The sequence below is a fragment of the Hydra vulgaris genome, chromosome 09, assembly GCF_038396675.1.
Source record: "Hydra vulgaris chromosome 09, alternate assembly HydraT2T_AEP".
NCBI classification, from domain to species: Eukaryota; Metazoa; Cnidaria; class Hydrozoa; order Anthoathecata; family Hydridae; genus Hydra; species Hydra vulgaris.
In genome coordinates this window covers 16,120,183-16,142,500 of record NC_088928.1, presented here as the reverse complement: position 1 = coordinate 16,142,500, position 22,318 = coordinate 16,120,183, and the positions used below count along the sequence as shown (strand labels likewise).

Genomic DNA, 22,318 nt, shown 5'->3' with positions numbered 1-22,318 from the left:
CTAAGGTATAACCAAATAATGTTTTAAACAACCTTTAACATAAAATGCTGTTAAAAACATTATTTCAACTGTTGAATAATATTTTAAGTTCTCTATAAAAAAATAAACATAAAAACCTACCGGGAACATTATTTGGTGAGATTTGAATAGTCTCAAAAAGAGTTGTATCACCAGTCTTATAAGATGCACCAATATGCAGCTGTAAATAATGTGGCTCTGTTAATATTGGTTCAGTAACCATTTCCGATAAACCATAACTAGATAAAGACATATTTTATCAGTAATATCAATAATTTATTTATTACTATTAATAATTAGTTATTAGTAGTAATAATTATTATTAGTAACAGAATACTAATATATATATATATATATATATATATATATATATATATATATATATATATATATATTATAAAACAGTTATTAATAATAACAATTAGTTATTAGAAGTAATAATTATTATTAGTAACAGTAACAAAAATAATTTGGTATCATTTTTTTTTTCAAAAAACTGTTCTTATTACTTTTTAGAAACAAATTAGTGTCAAAAGATTTCAAACTTTTTAGGTAGTCTTTAAAAAAGATAAATAATTAAGAAATTATTAAAGCCAATAATAATAATAATAATAACAATGGAGATAATTCAAGATTAGCCTAAAAAAAAGAGATTTTTCTACCTATATCCACACTGAATATTACGCTAGGGTGTAACTATGTTGATACTAAGGACAACTAGGATGTAACTAGGTTTTTACTAAGGACAACTAGGATGGGTAGTTTTATAGCAACATTTTATATCAACAAGATAAAGTTCAAAACAATTAAATTAATTTACTTAAAAATATTTTATTAAATAAATAGATTTGTATAGTTAACAAGTTTGGTAATATTTAATGAAAATTAAAAGCAAAGCACTTTATCCAGATATAAAAAAAATTAACATACCATGCATCTAGATATTTTTGAGTTTCTGTAACTTTTTGGCTGTAGATTTTCCCAGTCGTTATCAATATATTTTTAAAATGAAGAAGCATTTCTCTGTTGTTTAATTCAGAACTTTCCATAATTTTACAAAACAGCAAAAAAGTCCAGTGAACAGCGGCAGAAGAAAAAGCATTATGAATATTAAGAGAAAGCTTCCTCAGCTCACAAGATAAGTCCACAATAAACGTAGAATTTGAGGAACATCTAAATGAAAATATATGATTAAATAAAAAATGAAACAATGAGAATTAAATACTATAAATAATTATACTTAAACCAAGTATGTGTTATAATGCATACGCTGCATATTCTAGAAATGTTGATGGAAAGATTAGTTATGCTATACAGCAAATTCCAGATAACTTAAACCTAACAAAGGAACTGAGAAAAAAACAGTTCGACTAAACGAATGCTTGACTTAAGCAAAGTAAAAATGTTTTTGCTTTCAAGGGACAATATATGAGCCCCTGAGATGCATAGTGGTATAAGTCACTCAGATCTAGTTTTGAGAAGTCTGACTAATATCACTATGGCTGTGAACAAAAACAGCTGTTTAGTGAGGAGCATAACAAAAAACAGTTCCAGCATCATTATCGATATCATTAGACTTATACCACCCTGCCATGTAATAGAATAAACAAAATGCTAACCATTTGTGGCAATAACTCAAAATATTGAAAAAAGTGACTTATACCACTATGCATCTCATGGGCTCATATACAGTTCGAGATTTGACAAAAATTTGAGTTAAACTGTGAAAAGTTGACGGAAGGCTAGAATATCCGAAATTTTAAAATATTCTATGTATCAAAAATACCATTAATACCATTTTTTGAATTAGGTATTTTAAATTTTTACTATTTTTTCAGTTTTTTATAGGATTATTAGAATTGATATTCTGATTGAAATTTGGGTAAAATATTTTCTGTCTAAATTGCTAGAACAGATAAAACCTTTGAGTTTTAATCTAAAGACACAACAAGTGAGTTATGTCTTGTAGTAAATTTTTCAAAACTCAAAATTTACTACAAGACATAACTCACTTAAGGAAGATCTTTTTAAAAAAATATGGACATCATTCAAGTAGCTAGAACAAAAATATTATTGCTAGTTGTGTCTCTTATTACAAAAAGGAGATTTATAGGTGGCAAATAAACTCATTACACAATGCAATATCATTTAAAAATAAGCTTTACTCCACAACAATTAAATGTGTTTTAATAGCATCGCCCCGCCCCCTGCAAAATTAAAAGATTTAGTAAGGGTTGATAGCTGAGGCTAAATAAAATTTATAATATTTTATATATATATATATATATATATATATATATATATATATATATATATATATATATATATATATATATATATATATATATATATATATATATATATATATATATATATATATTCTTAAACTAATTTACTTCCAATAAAGTTACAAGTTACAAGCAACCAAAATCAAATTGTGATTTACTAGAAAACCAAGGGTTAATAAGAAAAGAAACGATTAACTGAAGACTTGAAAAGTTGTAGATTGTATGACTAAAGAATTAAAAAGTTGTAGGTTGAGTCAGAAAAACATGAAGATAAGAGTTTTGAGATTTTTTTAATGTGCAAGGAAATAAACTAGATGAATAAAAATTTTTATAGGACAGATACAGTAAAAGGATGCAACTTTGCTGAATGATAAGCTAAGCGAGAATGCATTTCGGTTGATCAAACTTCTCATTTGAGAAGCGACTAGGATTTGTAGAAGAAAAAAAAGACAACCTTAGCAAAAGAGCAAACTTACAACGATAGGGGAGTGGCTCAAGCTTGGAAGATAAAGCAGGTCCAACTACATTTAAAATTTGCTTTTTGACCTTGTCTGAGAGTAAGAGGGTTGTTATTTGTCAAAACTGGAGAACACTTCTGCAAAACTATAACAGGTATGTTGTCCGAACCACAAGCTGTAGAAGAGTCTAAGCAGGAAATCACTTTAGATACAGAAGCTGGAGTGATACGAATGTCAAGCAATGGATCAACCTGTTTGTCAGCTATATCAGGTAGAACGCAACTAGTGGAATCAAGAGATGATATTGATGTAAAGTTCTTAGCAATTCAGCTTTGTCTTTCGGTGAGGTGACAAAACCTGAACCATACAAAAGAGGTAGGATAACAGAATTGCCTTTATTATTGATACACGAGAGCCTAATATTTTGGAATGAGGTTCCATGACTTGAGAATAGCAGGCTTTGGCGTTAGACAAAATCTTTTCAGACTGGTTTCTAGCAATATTTAGCAGACATCTATTTTCTGTAGAATTGATTTGCTGATAGATATGGAAGTAATGGTTTCGATTGGAAATTGCAGCAGCACAATGTGAGAAAAACCATAAAGAAGAGTATTCTTGACTCAGAATTGCCAAGAGGGAATAAAATATTTCATGCCAGCTTGAATCCAAGAAGTTATGTAGGAAGTACACTTGCCATCAGGAAGATAAAAGATTTCTACGCAAGGGCCATCACAAAGAAAATTACAGAAAGAGTTTTAGTCAACTTTAAGGTAGTTGTTAAAGGTACGATGATAGGGAGATTCTGATGATGAAGAAGAATGAAAAATCCTAATCACTCTAAATGTAGAGAGGAAGAGGGGGAGAGGGGGAGAGAGAGCATGTGTGAGAAACAGATTTATAACTGCCTGTTTAGAAATACTAATAATAAAAACGTGTATAAAGTTGTTGTATAGTTGTAAATTTTTACATGTGTGTCGTATTTTTGCTTGTAAATTTTATGCTTAATTAGAGATTGGCATTGGTGTAACTGGATTTGGAATGCTGTTTCTGTTTCTTGGTATGATGTTGTTTTTTGATAGAGGATTACTTTGACAGAGAATTACTTGCAATATAGTAAAAAAATAGTAAAAACTATATCAACCTGAAAAAATTTTTAAAATCTTTCCTTCATTGTATTTAGTGAAAAATTCATCTGTTTAAATCTATTTCAAAATGTTTTGACTAGTCAAAAGGGTTAAAACATATTATCTAACTTAAAATATGAATAAAGTATGTTTCTATTCACCAATAGTTAGCATTGTTTAGAAGAATCAATTTAATTATTAACTTATTATCATGCAGCAATATAGAGCACATGTCATAATAAACAAAAACTAATAGATTAAAATTAGATTTTTTTAAATATTCTTTCTAGAAATAAAAGAAAAACAACTTTAAAACATTGAATCAAGTTTAGGTTTTTAACTTATGAATGACCAACACACCTCAAATAGCACACCTTCACACCTCAAATGACACACTTTGACACCTCAAATCCATCATACCTCAACATGATTGATTCCCTACTAAAATCAGTTGATGCAGTCACTCATTCATTCTGTTGATATTAAATAAACATTGTTCACATTGTAAAATTTCAAACTAATTGTTAAAAAAAATGTTTAAGTCATAAAATGCCATTCCCAGTTGTGAAAACCCTGAGCTAAAATAACAAGATATTATTGTCATAAAATCTATTTAAAAATACACTTTCATTTTTACTTTCATTCGATTACAATTTTATGTTGGAAAACATTAATACCAACTCATCATTACAATTTCTCATCATTATGACCTCTCATAAACTGATCATTAAAACTTCTCATAAATTTAACATTACAACATCTTAAAACGTAATTTTAATTTTTTTTTTTTGAAAATATAATGTAAAACTTCCTTGTAACAAAAATTACAGTTAACTATTAACTCTTTTGATTTACATAAAAACTAAAAATAAAAAAGAGTCCAGTATTCTGGATCCAGAAACCAATATTCTCTGAATCTTCATAAATGCCAATTCCCTTGGAATATTTCCAATTGATGAACATCTCTATGTTTCAGCACTCTCAAATGCACTAGACAAACAAACTAATCAAATTTATTTTACAAGAACACTGTTCTTGTTTAAATAAACTCATTCTGAGATGCTTGATGCAAACAAACTTGGTGTTAACTCTAATCCCATCTTTATTTAACAAAAATTAAAATTTATTTTGATATAAGATTATAAAGCTTACCCGATTAAACCAAGCAATATACAAAAACAACTATAGCAGATAGCTCTATCTCCAAACATCATACTTGCTTTTAAAAACTGCCAAAGTTTCTTATGCACAATTGAAATAAGCGGCAAACTAAAAAAAAAAAACTTTAGAATAAGATTAGCTATAAATGTGGCAATAACAAACAAAAGAAAACAAACATATAATAACATTTTTAGTAATAATAATAACAAGAAACCCAAAAAAAATGTATTATCTTGTTTAAACACATAAGCTGAAGTTAAATCAAAAGTACACTACATAACAGTGCATCGATAAAATTAGAATGGAAAAACACACAAAATTAAAAATACTATGTTGCACAAACACTTTAATTAAATAAAATTAATAAATCTCATGTTAACATACCTGCTTTTTGCAAAACAATTTAAATGAATGTTAACAATTGCAGATAAAATTTTAAGTATCATTTTAAGATCTTTGCCAGGTAGTATTGAACAATTAGCGCTTACTAACTCCAAGTATTGGTCTAATAAATTGCTTTGAAAATTAGCATCACTTATTAAAATTTGACGACACCCAGTATAATAAAAAGGATGATCTGAGATTTGCTGAAATTTGTGCACACCAACAAAAACATCTTTCAAAGCATTTGAAATGGAAAAATTAGGTAGCAATGATTTGCAACTAACTAATTTAACCACAAGTTTACCGCTTTGATACTGTAAAAGGTTCGGGGAGGTTACTGTAAATTTTCCTGACAACTTAGAGTCATTTACAACATCAGAGAATAACATGGGGCTGCATAGAAGTATTTCTTGGCTTTTATCAATGGTTTGGTGGCCTTCATACAATGCATCAAAATAAAATGAACACGAAAAATCTTCTTTATTTTTTAATGGTGTCTTCATGTTAACAATTACATCAAAATAGCCAATGGCTGTATTGACAGAGACACAGATTTCAAATGTAAAACTTGTCTTGTTTAACTCACCACTAAAGAATATTAAAACAAACTTAATATACTTTTATCAATTAAAATAATCAAATTTTTATAAATTTGTAAAACTTATTTATTTACATAGTATTTATAACTTACATAAACGCATATTAAAGATATACGCATGTACAACATTAAAAAAATCAATTATGTATAAATATAAATCAAGTAAAAATTACTCTGCTTCTTTTAATAACTGAGAATCCATCTCAACAGGAGAAAGATGCATCATGTAAGGTAACACCGGAGGAGATGATAACAATTTTTTACCAGAATTTACACACCAATTCATGGGATAAACAATATTACAGCCTTGCATGACTGGCTCAAACTTAATTAAATCACACAAAAGTTGTAACTCATTGGTACAGAAATGATTTGGCCATTGATTATAAACTAAAAATATTTTGTTATACTTGTTATATAATATTTAAAACTTAATGGTTAAAGCATAATACAATAAAGTATATAATACACTTAAAATTTAGTAAAAGTAAACTAATTTTTATGATACTATATAGTATAAGAAGATAGTAATAAAAATGATTACATATTTATATACATATGTTTACAGGGCTCAATAAATCAGGAAATGTTTAGCATATAATTGACAGAAAAGTGGATGCCAAATTTGCCTATTTTTCTTTATTCAAATGTTGAAGTTTATTTAAAAACTTGAAAAAAATTATTTTATCACTTTTATGTTTGTTATCGTATATTTATTTTACACTAAATAACATTTATTTTTTAAATATATGAAAAGAAACCAGCTTAAATATTCAAATAATTTAAACGCAGTTTTCAGCCAGGATATTTACCTTATTTAAGTACTTGCAATAAAAGTATGAGGGTTTTTTTAATCGCAATAAATTAATTTTGCTTTTATAAACTTAAATATAAACAAATTATTAACTAATATACATATGTGTGTATATATATATATATATATATATATATATATATATATATATATATATATACATATATATATATATAGTATACATATATACATTATATATATATATATATATATATATATATATATATATATATATATATACACATATGTATATATATATATATATATATATATATATATATATATATATACATATGTGTATATTAGTCGTAGATTACAAAAGTTTCTAGGCAAAACTTGTCGCGCCAATAATAAATACAGAAAATTTATATTTTATAATGTAAAATTATAAAACCAATTAATTTTCAACTTGTTTCTGTTTCTTTCTAAGCAATCTTCCTAATCTTTTTCTTATTTATACCGTGTCTTTTCTTTGGTAGCAAGAAAACAAGTACAATCGTTTTGCAAATAAGTAATTAGCAAAATACTTTGATCTACTTTTTGTTTGGTGATATATTTTTAATTGCGAAATTTGCTAGTATGTATAAATTGAAAAAAAAATTGATTTTTGTATTTGTAAATTTTGTTTTAGTAAATTAACTTTTTTTATTTGTTTATAAAAATTTTTGATTTGTAAATTTAAAAAAAAATTTTAAAAATTTATGTAAATATAGTATTCTTTTTTTATGTTTTACGCAAATAATTTATAACAATTATAAACACAAATGATTTATTAACTTAATTAATAATAAAATGCTTACACTAAAATGCTTTACCAGCAAACTTAGTTTACTAACAGTATTTTTAACTACCTTAATAAAAAACTTTTTAATCTTTTTTTTAAAAGTAATTTCGAAATGACAATTACCTCCACTTAAGTCATTTTTCAAAATAATTACAGTTAAAATCTTTGTTACTTTTCTAACTAAAGATAAACAGCATTCGTTGGTTTAAAACTTTTCTGAAACTTTATTTTTTAATTGATCTGACGTCAATTAAAAAATAAAGTTTTTATTTTATTTTTGAATGAATTGCTACGCTTTTTGAATGACTTTGAATTGAATGACTTGCTACGCTTTTTCTTTTGTAAAGAAAGAAATAGTTTTCAATCAACTAAATTATTTTCTTCGTTTTGTGTACTAAGTATTTCTACGTTTCTTGCATAATATTTAAAATCTGTCTGTTAATAACAAAACAATCAAATCTTCAATTTAACTTTTTTTAATGGTTTTTGTTTTTTTAATGGTTTTTTGAACTTTTGGGAAATTTAAAAAAATTGGGAATTCCGCATTATACGCGATGCCATCAGGCTGGTTAACACCCTGTGTGTGTGTATGTATGTATGTATGTATGTATGTATGTATGTATGTATGTATGTATGTATGTATGTATGTATGTATGTATGTATGTATGTATGTATGTATGTATGTATGTATGTATGTATGTATATACAGGGCTCGAAATAAAAAACGACATTTATCGATCATTTTGTCTGACCCATATTTTATGTGCATTTATTTTCTAATCATTTTAGTTGTTCCAATATTATTAATAAATTCAGTATTGTATATAAACTTTATTTTTTGAACTTTTTATTTTTTATACAACAACAAAATTGAAGTTGAACACACAGCTATGTAAAGAAAATATGTCGTTTTTTGAGTTGACTCTTTTTTTAAAAGATTTTTTAAAAGCATTAAATTTTTTTGAATTAAGTAGCCTGGTTTTTATCATTCATATTAAAATGTTGCAATTAGTTATTAATTTAAATTTATAGTTTAGTATTTATTTTATTTTGTGCCCAATGGTTTTTATAAATTTCAAACAATTATTTTAGCTTTTAAAACTCCTTTTAAATTTATTTCATAAAAATAAATAATGCTTATAGAAACCAGTACTTTTTATTACACTATTAAATTTGAGTTATGTTACGTAATGGTTGCTTTCGCGCTCAAGTTTTTTGCTCTTAAAAGTGTTAATAAAAGTAGTCCTAGAAAAAGTTTGAAAAGATTTATAAAAAAAAACATATTTATAGAAATGTAATTACGTATAATATTCTTTGATAATTTAAATGAAATAGGTTTATTGTAAACTATTATTTAATAAAGTAATAAGTTTTGAAACGAATTGTCAAAACAAATGCATGGTCAAGTTATAAAAATATTTTAAGCATGGTCAGGAATGGCATTCCATCGCACTTCTTTCACTTTTTTGGACATGTATATATATATATATATATATATATATATATATATATATATATATATATATATATATATATATTGAAATCAGCCTACTTAAATAAGCCTATAAAATATATACATATAAAATAAAAACATCCTATCCCTCTGATAATACCATGCTCAACCTTTAGCACAGCAGCCTTGTTAAAGGTTCATGTTTATTGTAGTTTAAACCGAAAATATTTGAACAGCTATATTTTTGTTTGTTTTAAATAACTTTTTTGAAATTAGCTTTTTCTTCTTCAAAAAAAAGTATTTTTAACTCAAAGATGTACTTCAAAAAAAGTAAAAAATTATAGTTTATAAGTTATGTTTATCCTATGTTCATCCTATGTTACTCTACTCCTTTGTTCATCCTATGTTACTGTGCTCCTATATTCGTTCTATGTTACTTTAATATTTCTAATAAGTAAAACAACAGGAAACTTTGTTTTAAAAAAAAAGGAAATAAAAAAATAAAATAAAAAATGCTAAAAATAAACAAACTAACCTGAACTATTTTGAGCATCAACTTCTTCACTCTGTTCTGATATCCATTGATGCAAAGAAAAACTTCCATTTTCATCACAAACAGCTATCGCAGATAAAGCAGAACAGTATGCTAACCTATGAATAGCAAAACTATTTGGCAAATTACTCTGTAATGGCAGCTTTTCTAAATCAGGAACTGACAAAAACATTACAGAATTATTAGATAATGCAACAATGAGCACAGATAAAAGTTTAGTAAAATTGGAATAAATATTTTTAAAGATGTTCATCGGCAGTTGTAAAGGTGAAACACTGATAATATCATTAACTTCTGATTCTTGAAATGAATGAGATGCCACCTTTTTTAAAATAGTTTTAAATGAGTCGAACACTACAGAAATTATAAATATACTACTCTGAGGCTTTTTATCAGATTTCTCATTTACCATAACTACCAAATAGTCATCTATGACAAGCAATTTTGAGATAACACTAGACTTATTAATGCTTTCACACAAGTCAAACTTTTGAAAAGCACAATCTTTGTATACTGATTTATTATCCTCTGTTTTTAATATTTCTTCTTGATCAAACCCTGTTTTAATTTCATTAGCATCTATGGCAATGTTTTGAGTTCCACCATTGGTTATTCCTAAATGCTTGGAAGCTATTAAGTATTCGTCAATTATAGACAGCTGCGTAGAGTCACCATTTTCATAGATTCCAAAATCTTCATTCAAACCAAACCATGATGGTGTTGAATCTGAATCAAAGACCGTACTATTTAAAGGCATAGGAATTTGCATAAATGGCTGATATGGTTTTACAAAACTTTCAGAACTCTCTTCTTGACCACTTTCATTTAATGAAACTTTACTTTCAATTCTGTAGGTAAGAAGGGAAAGCTTGTGTCTTTCACTCAGTTTATGTTTGCTATATTTTACTGAGTCAATTTTCACACCTGCTACAATAAACTTTTGAGATGTCCTTGCATCTTTCATGATTGCAACACTTGTTATTTTAAATGACCTTTTAGTCCTATGAGATTTTGATTTCAACTTATTAGTATTTCTTTTGGATGAATCATAATAAGATAATGGTTCATCAAGATCTAAATGATTTGAATTTCTTTTTAACAAATCTCCTAAAGCATCGTTGCATTTATTATTTTCTTGTTTATCGTTGTCTTGTTTACTAATGTCTTGATTGTCAATATCTTGTTTAATATTGTTTTGATTATCGTCGCCTTGTTGACTATCCTCTTTTTTATTACTAACTTGTTTAGTATTGTCTTGCTTACTAATGTCTTGATTGTCAATATCTTGTTTAATATTGTTTCGATTATTATTGCCTTGTTGACTATCCTCTTTTTTATTACTGACTTGACTAGCATCGTCTTGTTTATTACTAACTTGATTAGCATTGTCTTGTTTATCACTATATTGATTATTAGGTGTGAGAGAAGAGCTTAAAATTTGAGAATCTTTGGACTCTTTTAAATTTTCCGATTTTTCACAGCTGTATAAAATGTTGTACGTATCTCCCACAAAATTTTCATTTGTTTGATCTAAAACAGGCGTAGCACCTGATGGACTTTTTTTATCTTCAAGAACTATGGCTGCTTCAGATCCAAGTTTATTGTTAAAACTTTCTGACTGATTTTTCTTTAAAATCTCTTTTTGCAATCCTCCACATAACTTATTTTCGATTTCATCATCAAAAAAAGAACTCTCGTTATTTATAATCTTTGGGAAAGATGTTGAACATTTATGGCTGCCTTTTGTTGAAGTAACAGATATTTGGTATTCAGAATGAATCTAAAAGAAAAAAAAAAATTAAAAAATTAACTCTATATTATTAGATGATCATTGTTAAGATATATATATATATATATATATATATATATATATATATATATATATATATATATATATATATATATATATATATATATATATATATATATATATATATATATATATATATATATATATATATATATATATATATATATATATATATTAATAAGTTTATTTCCAGCAAAGCTGCAAGCAACCACTAAATTAAGTTAGGAGTAAACAATTGAGATAATGAGCAAGACAACAGATGACGAATGATTTAAAAAACTGATAATTGTAAGGAAAACATAAAGATGAGAGAGAACCCAAAGTATTGATGTTTGAAAAGGATGTCACAATTATCAGATGACTGACACAGCAAACAACAATCATTTTTTAATATATTGACCAGTTGAGTTTAATTAAGTATGTATTTAATATTGCGATTTAATAGAGTGATTTGTTACGTTTTTTTTTTACTAAAAGCTTCTAATAATATGTTTCCTTATTTTTTAATTTTTTAGGAATAGCTGAAAATTATTTGATTGGTATTTATAAGTTCTTAAAAACATTAGTAATGTTAAAATATACCTTGAAAATACCTTAAATGTAATCTATTCAGATAGCATAATTTTTTGTTACAACTGCAACTTTTTGCTAGCTTTCCTTTATGTAAAATACAAGCAAAAATAATTATTACATAATTAGCAAAACTTGTTCTAAAAAATAATAAAACTTAAAATGTTTTCAAGTCCTTGAAAGCTTTCAACAAAATATAAAACACCTTGAACAAGTTTCTGATTTCATTATGGCATAGCATTCTGATTTCATTATGGCATTTCGACTAATTTCATGGCATGGCATAGCGATACAACTATAGCATTATATCAACCGTGACTATATGGAATTGACCTATATGTACTTGAGGATGGACCTACAATATAGCACTTAGACTAAACTAATACTAAAGCTACAAATCTTCTTTGTTATGAAATAAAAATGTATAAATTATAAGTGATTTTTTGATCATTTATTTTACTATTGTGCAGACTGAGGGTTGCAGTATCTATATTAAGTTGGAGTAAAAATAACTTTTTTAGAAATTCAATTATTCTCCCTTAATTCTATATCAATTATAGGAAAATTATTAATTATTATTGATACAAATTTTTATATTTAAAAAAATATTTTTTAAAGTTTAACATAATATCTTTGTATTATTCATAAGTATTATGAACAAAATAACCTCAGTGAACAACATAAATAACCACAATAACCACAGTGACCAACATAACTTCGAACTATTTTATTGTTATTAGACTGATCTTTTTTTTAACTTAGCCTATAATAAAACATTTTATGAAAAAAACTTGTTTTTAAAATATAAGTGTAAACTTATATCACTATATTTCTTGCTATGATTTGTATATAATAAAATTGTTAAAACTATGTTTCTATGTACAACTTAATACTTTATTAATACTATACAAATACTTTGTTAATTATATTTCAATAAATAGAATGCTAAGATCCAATAAAAGATCAGCTATTCTTTGGGTATATAAAGCTATTCACAGAAGTGCAACTGAGGTGAGACTAGATGCCATGTGGCAAATGCTGTATTTGAAAGAAAATACAAGTAAAATATACATTTCATTTCTCAAATAATAGAACAATTAAACATAAATCATAGTTTTACAGAAACTTCCTGGAAAAATCAAAAAAAAAAAAAACTAATGTCTTAAACATTTGGGTAAAATGCAACATACTAATTGTATCATAAATGATGTCCTTAACAAAGAGACTTTTTTGAGTAAAAAACCTCAACTGCTGACAAAAAAAATTGAAAAAAAAAACTTTCACGTCTATGAGAACAAAAAAACTGTTTGATATATCTGCCTGCCAATTCAAAGATCTAAGGAATATCATACTAATAAAGATCTAAAGAAATCATTTAATCTTTGGCTGAGCCAAAGTTATTATGATATCAGCTATGGATCATACTTCATACTGGAAGATTAAAGGAGTGAATCTAAAATGGGTATTTGATCAATAGACAAAGAAGATACAGCAAAACTGTAGAATATCCAAAGCAAACAGAACACTATCTTCAAAGCAGATGCAAATGTCTTTTTAGCAACTGTGTCATCACCTATATTTGAGAATATTGGCATTACTTCACATGCCGACAAAACACAAGTTATTGACCTGAGCACGATAAGGCATGAGCGTATGAAAGGAAAACCTGAAAACAAAATAATCATTTTTTGGAGAGAAAAAACAAAAAGCATGAGGTTTTTTAAAAAAGAAAACACAAAAAAAGCATGGTTTTTTCAGTTTAAACTCCTTTTTTTAAAAAAGCATTAGTCATTTTACTTGAGTAAATTATACTTTCTATCAACATAACTAGTGTAATTCATCAACCAATAATTATTTAATGTTCTCTATATAAAAACTCTATATAATGTTCTCTATATATTTCTCTATATAAAAAGAAGCCGCTTTTTCTACTCTTGTCTTGTTTCTTAACTTGGATTAAAAAAGTCCAAAAGTCAAAATAATTCTTTCGATTCCAGCACTAGAAGCTGGTGCATTTAACAAACCTTCAATACCCATGATAATGTTGCTGTCCAAAGATTTTAGAGATTTCCACCATTCTATTGATGATACATTTTTTAAAACAGATTAACTATACAAATAGCTTTTATCAAATGGAGCAGATTTGGCTTTCAACTTGAATATTATTGGTAACAAGTTCTTAAATTCTTTATCTCTGAAGGTCATTGCAGCACCGTTTTCAAAAAGATTAGATCCAAAATATCTAGGATCTAGCGTGTTTGCAAAGAAATGAGCATCACTTACAATCTGAAGATATCAAGTTTCTAATTTTTTTTCAGTTGATAAAAATGATAACGTTTGTCAGCTCTTTAAAAATTTCAACAGTGCCACTTATTTTTGTTTTAACTCTTTGCAATTTATCTACAATTGGTTTTAATATTTTTAATAAATATTCTGCATTTCGCCTTATCTGTATGTCACTTACTTTTCTATCAATCATGGGATTCAAGTCTCTATTTTTTTTCAAACATTGTGAAAATGATGCTCCAATTATTGATATATTTTTCAAGTGAATCACACACAGAATTCCAGCATGTTTCAGTAGGAATTTTTGTTCCTCCACTTTCTCTATAATTTGCTGCAGCTTGATAATTATTTTGTATATATTTTATTATCTGTGTAATATGCTTGTTCACATTTTCAATGATCATTTGCTAAAAGATTTAGTATGAGAGCAGCTAGATATGTGAGTCGTTTTATTGGTTCTTGTTTTTTTGCAAAAAAAAAACGTTTTTTTTTTGCCAAAAAAAACCAACTGCTTCTTTTTTGGTTTTTTCGGTTGTTTTTTTGAAACTACTCTTTTTCTTATTTAAAACACTGAAATAATTTTAAAAATTTGTTTTTAGGTGTTATTAATTAAAGGAGAGTTTTTATTCTTTTATTTAACATATGATTTTATTAGTATTGCCTAAAGTTCTTCAAGTAGCAGGGTGCGGATTCACAACTTTTGCGTAACTCTTGCGTAGCTGAGCAAAAGTTATGAAAAACTTACGCAAAATATTTTTTGCGTAACTATTTGGTATTCACAACTTTTTTGCAGCATTTGCGTAAAGTTAAGGTTGCGCATGAGTTACGCAAAACTTAGGCAAAAACTTACGCAAAAACTTACCCAAAATTAAGGCAAATATTTTACAATTATTTGTATATAGGAAGTAGTTAGTATTACTAATTCTTTTTTTTATGAAACACATGGCAATTTGACCAAACAGTGAATGTTTCTTTTTTAAAGTCAGGGCTTAAATTTACTTACAAATATTTTTTTGTTGTTGTTGCTATATTTATAAATGTTGCAAAACCGTATAGGGGCTATTCAAATTATACGTGACATTCTTATATAGGGTGGAGGTGTTTGAAAGTGTCATCAAATATCACATGGGAGAGGGGGTGGTTAGCCACAGTGTGACATGACAAAATTTTTAAAATTTTAATTTTAATCACAGCAGAATAGTAAACCTTTAGCATAAAAGTACAAACTCAAAAATATATTTGTTTAAAAATAATGTCACGTCACAAATAGGGCGGGGAGAGATTGTTTAAAATGTTACATATACAAAGAAGGAAGTTTAGCAAAAAAGTGTTTCGTATTATTTGAATAGCCCCATATAGCATATACGTGAAATTATTTTTAAAAGTTATAGCATATATAGCATAAACAATCTTTCAATCTATTTTGAGTATCTATTAGCAAAATAATCAAAATAATTAATAATTGGATTAAAATTGGAACAAATAGGAGTCGGTTGGTTTTTTAAATGAGATATCGATTGTTGACAAAGTGCTACACATCTATTATTTTAAATTTTATTTAAAATAAATTAATAGTTTTATTTAACCCTAACTCCAAACCTGCAGCGAACCTTATTTGTAAACATTACTGGCTAAATAAACTAGCTATAATATACAGAAAACTAGCTTTTGAAAGAACTTTTTTTTCTATTTTTAATATAAAAAGTAAAAGAAAAACAACATGAAATTAATATTTTGAGGCATTTTTTTGCAGTCCTATAGTACCAAAAAAGGCATGGGTTCACCCCTGATCAGATCATGCAACTTGTCTTGCATTGCTTCAGGAAGTTAAAACAAAATACTTTAGTTTAGCATAAAATTTCACGTTCATAAAATAATGGAAGTGCTAAACTAAAATGTTTTTTTTTTACTTCTTGTTTTCATTCTTACTTCTCATACCCTAAGGTATAAGAAGTAAGAATGAAAAGGTCTTGTTTTATCATATAATTGACTTGAATCAAAAACACCTTTATTTGCAATAATATATTTCATTTTAAATAAAGAAATTGATTCAAGAAATACATTTAATTGCATTCTAGTATATTTGAAACTATTTATAAACAAAATTTCTATAGTCAGAAATATAAGGAACATTTTGAAAACATAAGCAAAAGTTCAACAACTTTTCTATAACAAACTATGAAAAATACATTGTATTTTTCATAATATGTTATGGAAAATGTTTCAATTATATTAATTAATAAAAGTTGCGTTTGAATTAAAACCCACTTGTTTTTTGTAATATTTTTTGCAGTGATATTTCAGATTGAGAATTTATGGTACCATATTTGCACGAATAAAAATATGATTTTTATACTTCATGAATAGCGTAAAGTTAGTTCAGTGAATCAGGTACATGCAGTATAAAAAAGTTTGACTCTTTGACAGAGCAAGTATTGATTAAATCACAAAAACAAGTATTGTAGTAGGTTTTCAAGACACCAAATACAGTACAATCTAATAGCTACAACCAGTGTGAACAATATGCTGTCATCTCAAGAGTTGTAATGCAATTTTTAACAGCAACAGATAATAATTCTACTGAATTGTAAAAAGCAATATCACTCCATTTGGACTAACTGGTGGATCAAGGAACTTTTTATGGAATTTCTGCTCTTTGCAATAACAAACTACAACAATGAGATTTCATTTAGATATACAAAAAAAAAGATCTACCAAAACAATTTAAACTATTACAGAATATGTTTATTATTTGCAAATAACAATATTATTTACCAAGAAATTAGGCTTTAAAAAACAATGCTCTTTTTTTAATAATTTAAATTATCCATAGATATCTCCTGATAATTGAAATAATTAAAAACAGAGCATTATTATTCAAAATAATCTTTATATTGTTATACCTTTAATACCTTTGAATAATTGAAATTATCAAAAAACATAGCATCATTCTTTAAAGTAAGTTTAATATTTAGGTTATAATACTTTTTTACTTCAATAGCCTTACTTTTTGACTTCAATTGCCAATTACTCAGAGATAATTTTTGCATTATTGTATTTTGAAATAGTCTTGTTCTCATTTATAAATAAAAAAATAGATATTTGAAAAACTAATGAATTGATTACATATTTTTGTGAATATTGTATCTATATTAGCACAAATATTTTCTCTCTCACACAGAGAGAGAAAATATTTTTTTTTTAAGTTTATAAAGTGAGAGAGACTCTCTCTCTCTCTCTTTATGCTAGTTATGGAAGTTAAAGTATATACTTCAATAATATTATTGTATATATTTTTGTATAATATAGTATAGATAGTATAGTATAGATACAACCATAAGTTAATATAGTATGGATACATCATATAGTTTTGATGTGTGACAATAACTTTTTATTAAGTTAACTTATTTAATAAGTTATTGGTATACTACAAAGCTATATAATATATATCCGTACTATGGTCGCTCTCCTTGTTTTAGCTAGGCTATGAGAGAGTGAACCATCCATTATATAGATTGTGTGTATATTTTTTTAACCTTAAATTTAAGGTGAAAACAAGTTTTATAAAACAAGTTTATGTAGTACATCTAAATTTTTGGTAAATATATTGTTGCTGTTGTTGTTAAATGTTGTTGTTGTTAAATATATTGTTGTTGTTAAAAAAAAAACTATATATATAAACTATAGTTGTATTATTTAAATAAATAACTTAACGTATAGCAGTATAAAATTAAGATAAAATTTATTTTATTGGCATTAACAAACAAAATCTGAAATCTTTTATAATAATAAAAACGCCATTTTAAAATATTTTTAGATGATTCAAAGTTACGCCAAACTTAGAGAATACAGTCAGAAAATAGCAGACGTAACTTTTCTTGCGTAAAGTTTGCTGAGCAATTTTTAGGAAAATGTTGTGAATACCGTTTTTTAGACTTTTTGCGTAAGTAATAACTTAAGTAAAAACTTAGGAATTTCGTAAGTTTTTGTTTACGCAAGGTTTGTGAATACCACTTAGCGTAACTTTGAACTTAAGCAAAACTTACGCAAACTTTACGCAAATTTTGGACTTACGAAAGTGTTGTGAATCCGCACCCAGATCCCCACCCATTTTTTTTTGCATTTTTTTAACTAACTACTTTAACACCATGAACATTTAAACAAATATCACCTCAAAACTGTGTTTTTGGGTGATATTTATTAAAAGACTCTGTCATTCTCCTATTTATTTTACATACCATTTATCTGTCTTGTTTTACAAATTCTTCAAATGTTCATCAAATAAGTTTAATAATTGTTCTTCAATGAATTATTTATATAAGCTAAAATAAAACTGAAAAAATTATTTAAAGAAACATTTTCCTTATAAAATACATAGACATCATAAGTAAAGGAGATTTGTCTTTTTTTGTTTGTATTTTTATGTAGATATGTTTTTTGAGTTTTAAACAATTTTTCCTTAACATTAAAAACAAATTTTTTCAACAGAATGAATGAAAACTAATTTTTGTAATTTGTAGAATGGATGAGAACTTTATAATTTATAAATGAAGTTTTTAATTTATAAATGAAATAACACTGCAATGCAAAATTTATATGTATTGTATAAGTTTTGCATAGTTTTAACTTTTTTTTAATTTTGCTATTTTATTTTATGCTTTATGTTTTTTAGTTTTATTTCTGCAATTGCAAATAAATTAAATTTGTCAACATTTAATTTCAGAAAGTGGAAATAGTATTTTCAATCATGTTATAAATAATATTGCATAAGTGTGTTGTAGTATTTTATTTTTAAATTTTATACCTTTATGTTAACTGTTTTGAAACATAAGATTATTAATGATGATATATTGTTGTTTTGAAAATCTTAATGTACCAGTTAATCATAATTTTTAGTAAAGTAAATTTTCAGTGATACAATTATTATTAGTAGTGTTTTTAATAATATTACTGAATTATGAAATTATTTTAGAATGTAGCCATTATAAGGTATTGTAAGCATTAATTAAACAGTTTTCTAATCAAAATAGTCACATCATTTAGTTGTTTGATTAGAACATAGTAATGAGTAGTAATAATAGAGTAGTCTGGCCTCACTGGGGGTAGAAAGAAAACATCTGTGAGCATTTTATTTAAGCCAGCAAGCCAGGTGAGCGAAGCGGAAAGAGTTCAATGTTGTTTTTTGCAATGATGTTATGTCGAAAAGTGGAACACGAATTGCCATGCATATTAAGAAATGTAGAAAATGTCCAGTTGAAGTCAAACACAAATTTTTGAAATGATGACACAGTCATGTCCCAATCTCATTTCTTCAGCTTTCTGCTACAAGTTCTGCTTGCAAAAGAAGTTTTAGCAGTTACGCAAATATTCACAGTGCCAAAAGGAACAGATTAACAAATGAAAGAGCAGCAAAATTAGTATTTGTATTGCGAAATTCAAAACTTGAAGCAATGGATATCTGTTCAACACAATAACCAATTCTGCCTAAAGAACCAATAAATATTTCAGATAAATCTCACGAATCAATAAATGTTTCGGATGAAGAGTCATCTGAACAAGGATTTGAGTCACTTGACCATGAATCAGTTTTTTCTAGTCAAGATTCTTCTGTAGTTTTAGATAAAAAAAACTTAAAATAGAATTGTTTCTTATCAATTTTTGAATTCAAATTTTGAAAAGAACAAATAGTTTGTTAACCATTTTAGCAACAAAAAATCATTAATTTAACTCTTTTGTGAACTCTGTTCATGCTTTAATAAATTAATTTTAATATAACCTAATATAGAATCTAAAATACTCAAACAAAACTAAATAGAAACATTTTAGATAAGTTGGAAACATTTTTAAAAAGTTTAAAGTAAAAAAAAACACTAAAAGGAACTGTAAAAGCCAAAAAAAACAAGTTTTTTTGGGTGAAAAAAACACGATAGCAAAAAAACACGTTTTTTTGCATCTCTAAGAGCAGCACACCCATGAGTTATTATTATATCTCCTTCAGAGAACAATACTTGTCACATTGATTTCATATTAGCTTCATTGCCTGTTACAAAGATTTTTACTGTGCATCCAAATTTGTGTTACAGATTTGTTAAATCACAATAAAAAATGTAATAATAAATTTTTTTATTTAATATTGAAGAAAAAAAAATTGAAACAAAACAGACACTTCACAACATTGTTTTGAGGTATTTTATTTTATTGTGGTAGTTTAAAAAAGTTAATATCCATAAATAAAATAAAAAAACAAAGTTTTATGACCTCAAAACCACAATGAGCTAATGTGTTAAACTGTTTTTATTTAAAGCAAGGCCTGGAATAGCTAATATCTAAATCATTGATGAAAATTAAATAGTAAATACGCATATTAAATGCTTATGTTTTAATTTGAATAGTTATTGTTTAGATGATATATTATATTATATATAGAATATAACTATTTGAATATATACATAATATATTATATTATTTATAGATATATATTTTTTACTATATTATATATAGATATATATAACATATTATTATATAGAGACAATTACTATTTGAATAGAAGACGTAAGCGTTCAGTAGGTGTAATTACTATGATTTTAATTTTGCAAAAACTACGCTATTTGTAAATATTGATCAAAAATTGTTTGTAATATGAACATTTAATAACCACTAAAATTAAAATTATTTAAATTTAGTTACTAAATGTTTAAAATAGTTTATACCATTTTCAATAAATATTTATAAATAAGGAAGTACTTGCAACTTGAACGTTTATTAAAATCTTAAAAAAAATAGTTTTCTTAGCGTAACTAAAAAAGCGTATGTTGACGTCCACCGAACATTCATGTGTTCAAAGAAATGCCTTTTACAACAAGACACACTATTTTAAAACAACTCATTATCTTCTGATAAAACTCAAGGTAAATACAAACAAAGTGATATTTAAAAATCATTGCCATCAGTTATATCCAAAAAACAGGAAGAAAAAATGTCAACTTTACCATATACTTATATAGAGGTAATATAGAGGTTTAAAAGCCGGAATTTAATTCAATCTAAAAATGGAAACTTGTTTAAACACATTGTCCTTTAATGCCCCCTAATAGAAGAGAGTTTTCGGAAAATTTGTTGGCCAGAGATTAAGAGCTTTTACATTTAACTCTTCACTTTCAAAATTATATATTATAAACGTCTTGTGTGCATAAAAATTTCCTTGATATTTGTTTTTTTTCCTTTTTGAATTATTACTTATTTCATCTTCTAAATACATTACATTATATATTTTATATTTTAAAAATTTTTTAATTTTAAACAGATGCAACTAATAAAACTGTTTTGTAATATTAGTCGCGTAGAAAAGTCAAAAACATTGGGGGGTGGGGGGTGGAAAGAGAAATTAAAGCATGCTAGGGCAGCAAAAAATAGAATTTGAATTAAAAAATTATGAAATTTTAAGAAACCTAGGGGGAGGGGGGAGTGGTGATTGCCCCCTTCTTGTTCTTATGACAGTGATATTAGTTATGCTATATTTTGTAATTATTAACAGTTAATTATTGTTTTATTATAATAATTATAATTATTGTTATAATCTAATATAGCAATAACTAAAATTGTAATAGTAAAACTATAATTAATTTTTAATAATTTTAAAACATAGTGTAGTCGAATGATTTATCCCAAATCAATGCATAAGACGTTTTGAAAAAAATTTAAAAAAATTAAAAGCAGATATTATTTTTAAGGCGTTTTATGAAACTAGTAATCTTTATAAGTTTTTTCATAACTTTTAAAAAATAGTTATTCAATAATGTTTGTTATCATCTATACTAGCTTACTTCATAAAAAGTCAGTTTTGAATTTTTTGATCTAAAGGCATTTTGAAAAACGGCTGCAGTACAGTGAATGAACAGCATTACACTAAACTATAAAACTAATTGCCAAAATTTAATTTTTAAAATCTGCTGACAAATTATGATGCTCAACAATTGGACAAATTTTTTTATAAAGACAAAAATTAAAATTATGATTA

The 22,318-nt window shown here is 25.9% G+C and overlaps 1 protein-coding gene across 2 annotated transcripts in view; it reads right to left on the bottom strand.

Moving 5' to 3' along the window:
• LOC100214758 (uncharacterized) overlaps positions 1 to 22,318 on the bottom strand; it is a 134,392-nt gene that overhangs the window by 77,145 nt on the left and 34,929 nt on the right. For both annotated transcript variants that reach the window (XM_065804846.1, XM_065804847.1), the window contains exons 10-15: positions 9,618 to 11,415; positions 6,205 to 6,421; positions 5,434 to 6,021; positions 5,041 to 5,157; positions 949 to 1,191; positions 121 to 257 (exon numbers count right to left, since the gene is read on the bottom strand). In XM_065804846.1, coding sequence (XP_065660918.1) covers positions 121 to 257; positions 949 to 1,191; positions 5,041 to 5,157; positions 5,434 to 6,021; positions 6,205 to 6,421; positions 9,618 to 11,415 — 3,100 coding nt within the window. The remainder of the gene's footprint in view (positions 1 to 120; positions 258 to 948; positions 1,192 to 5,040; positions 5,158 to 5,433; positions 6,022 to 6,204; positions 6,422 to 9,617; positions 11,416 to 22,318) is intronic.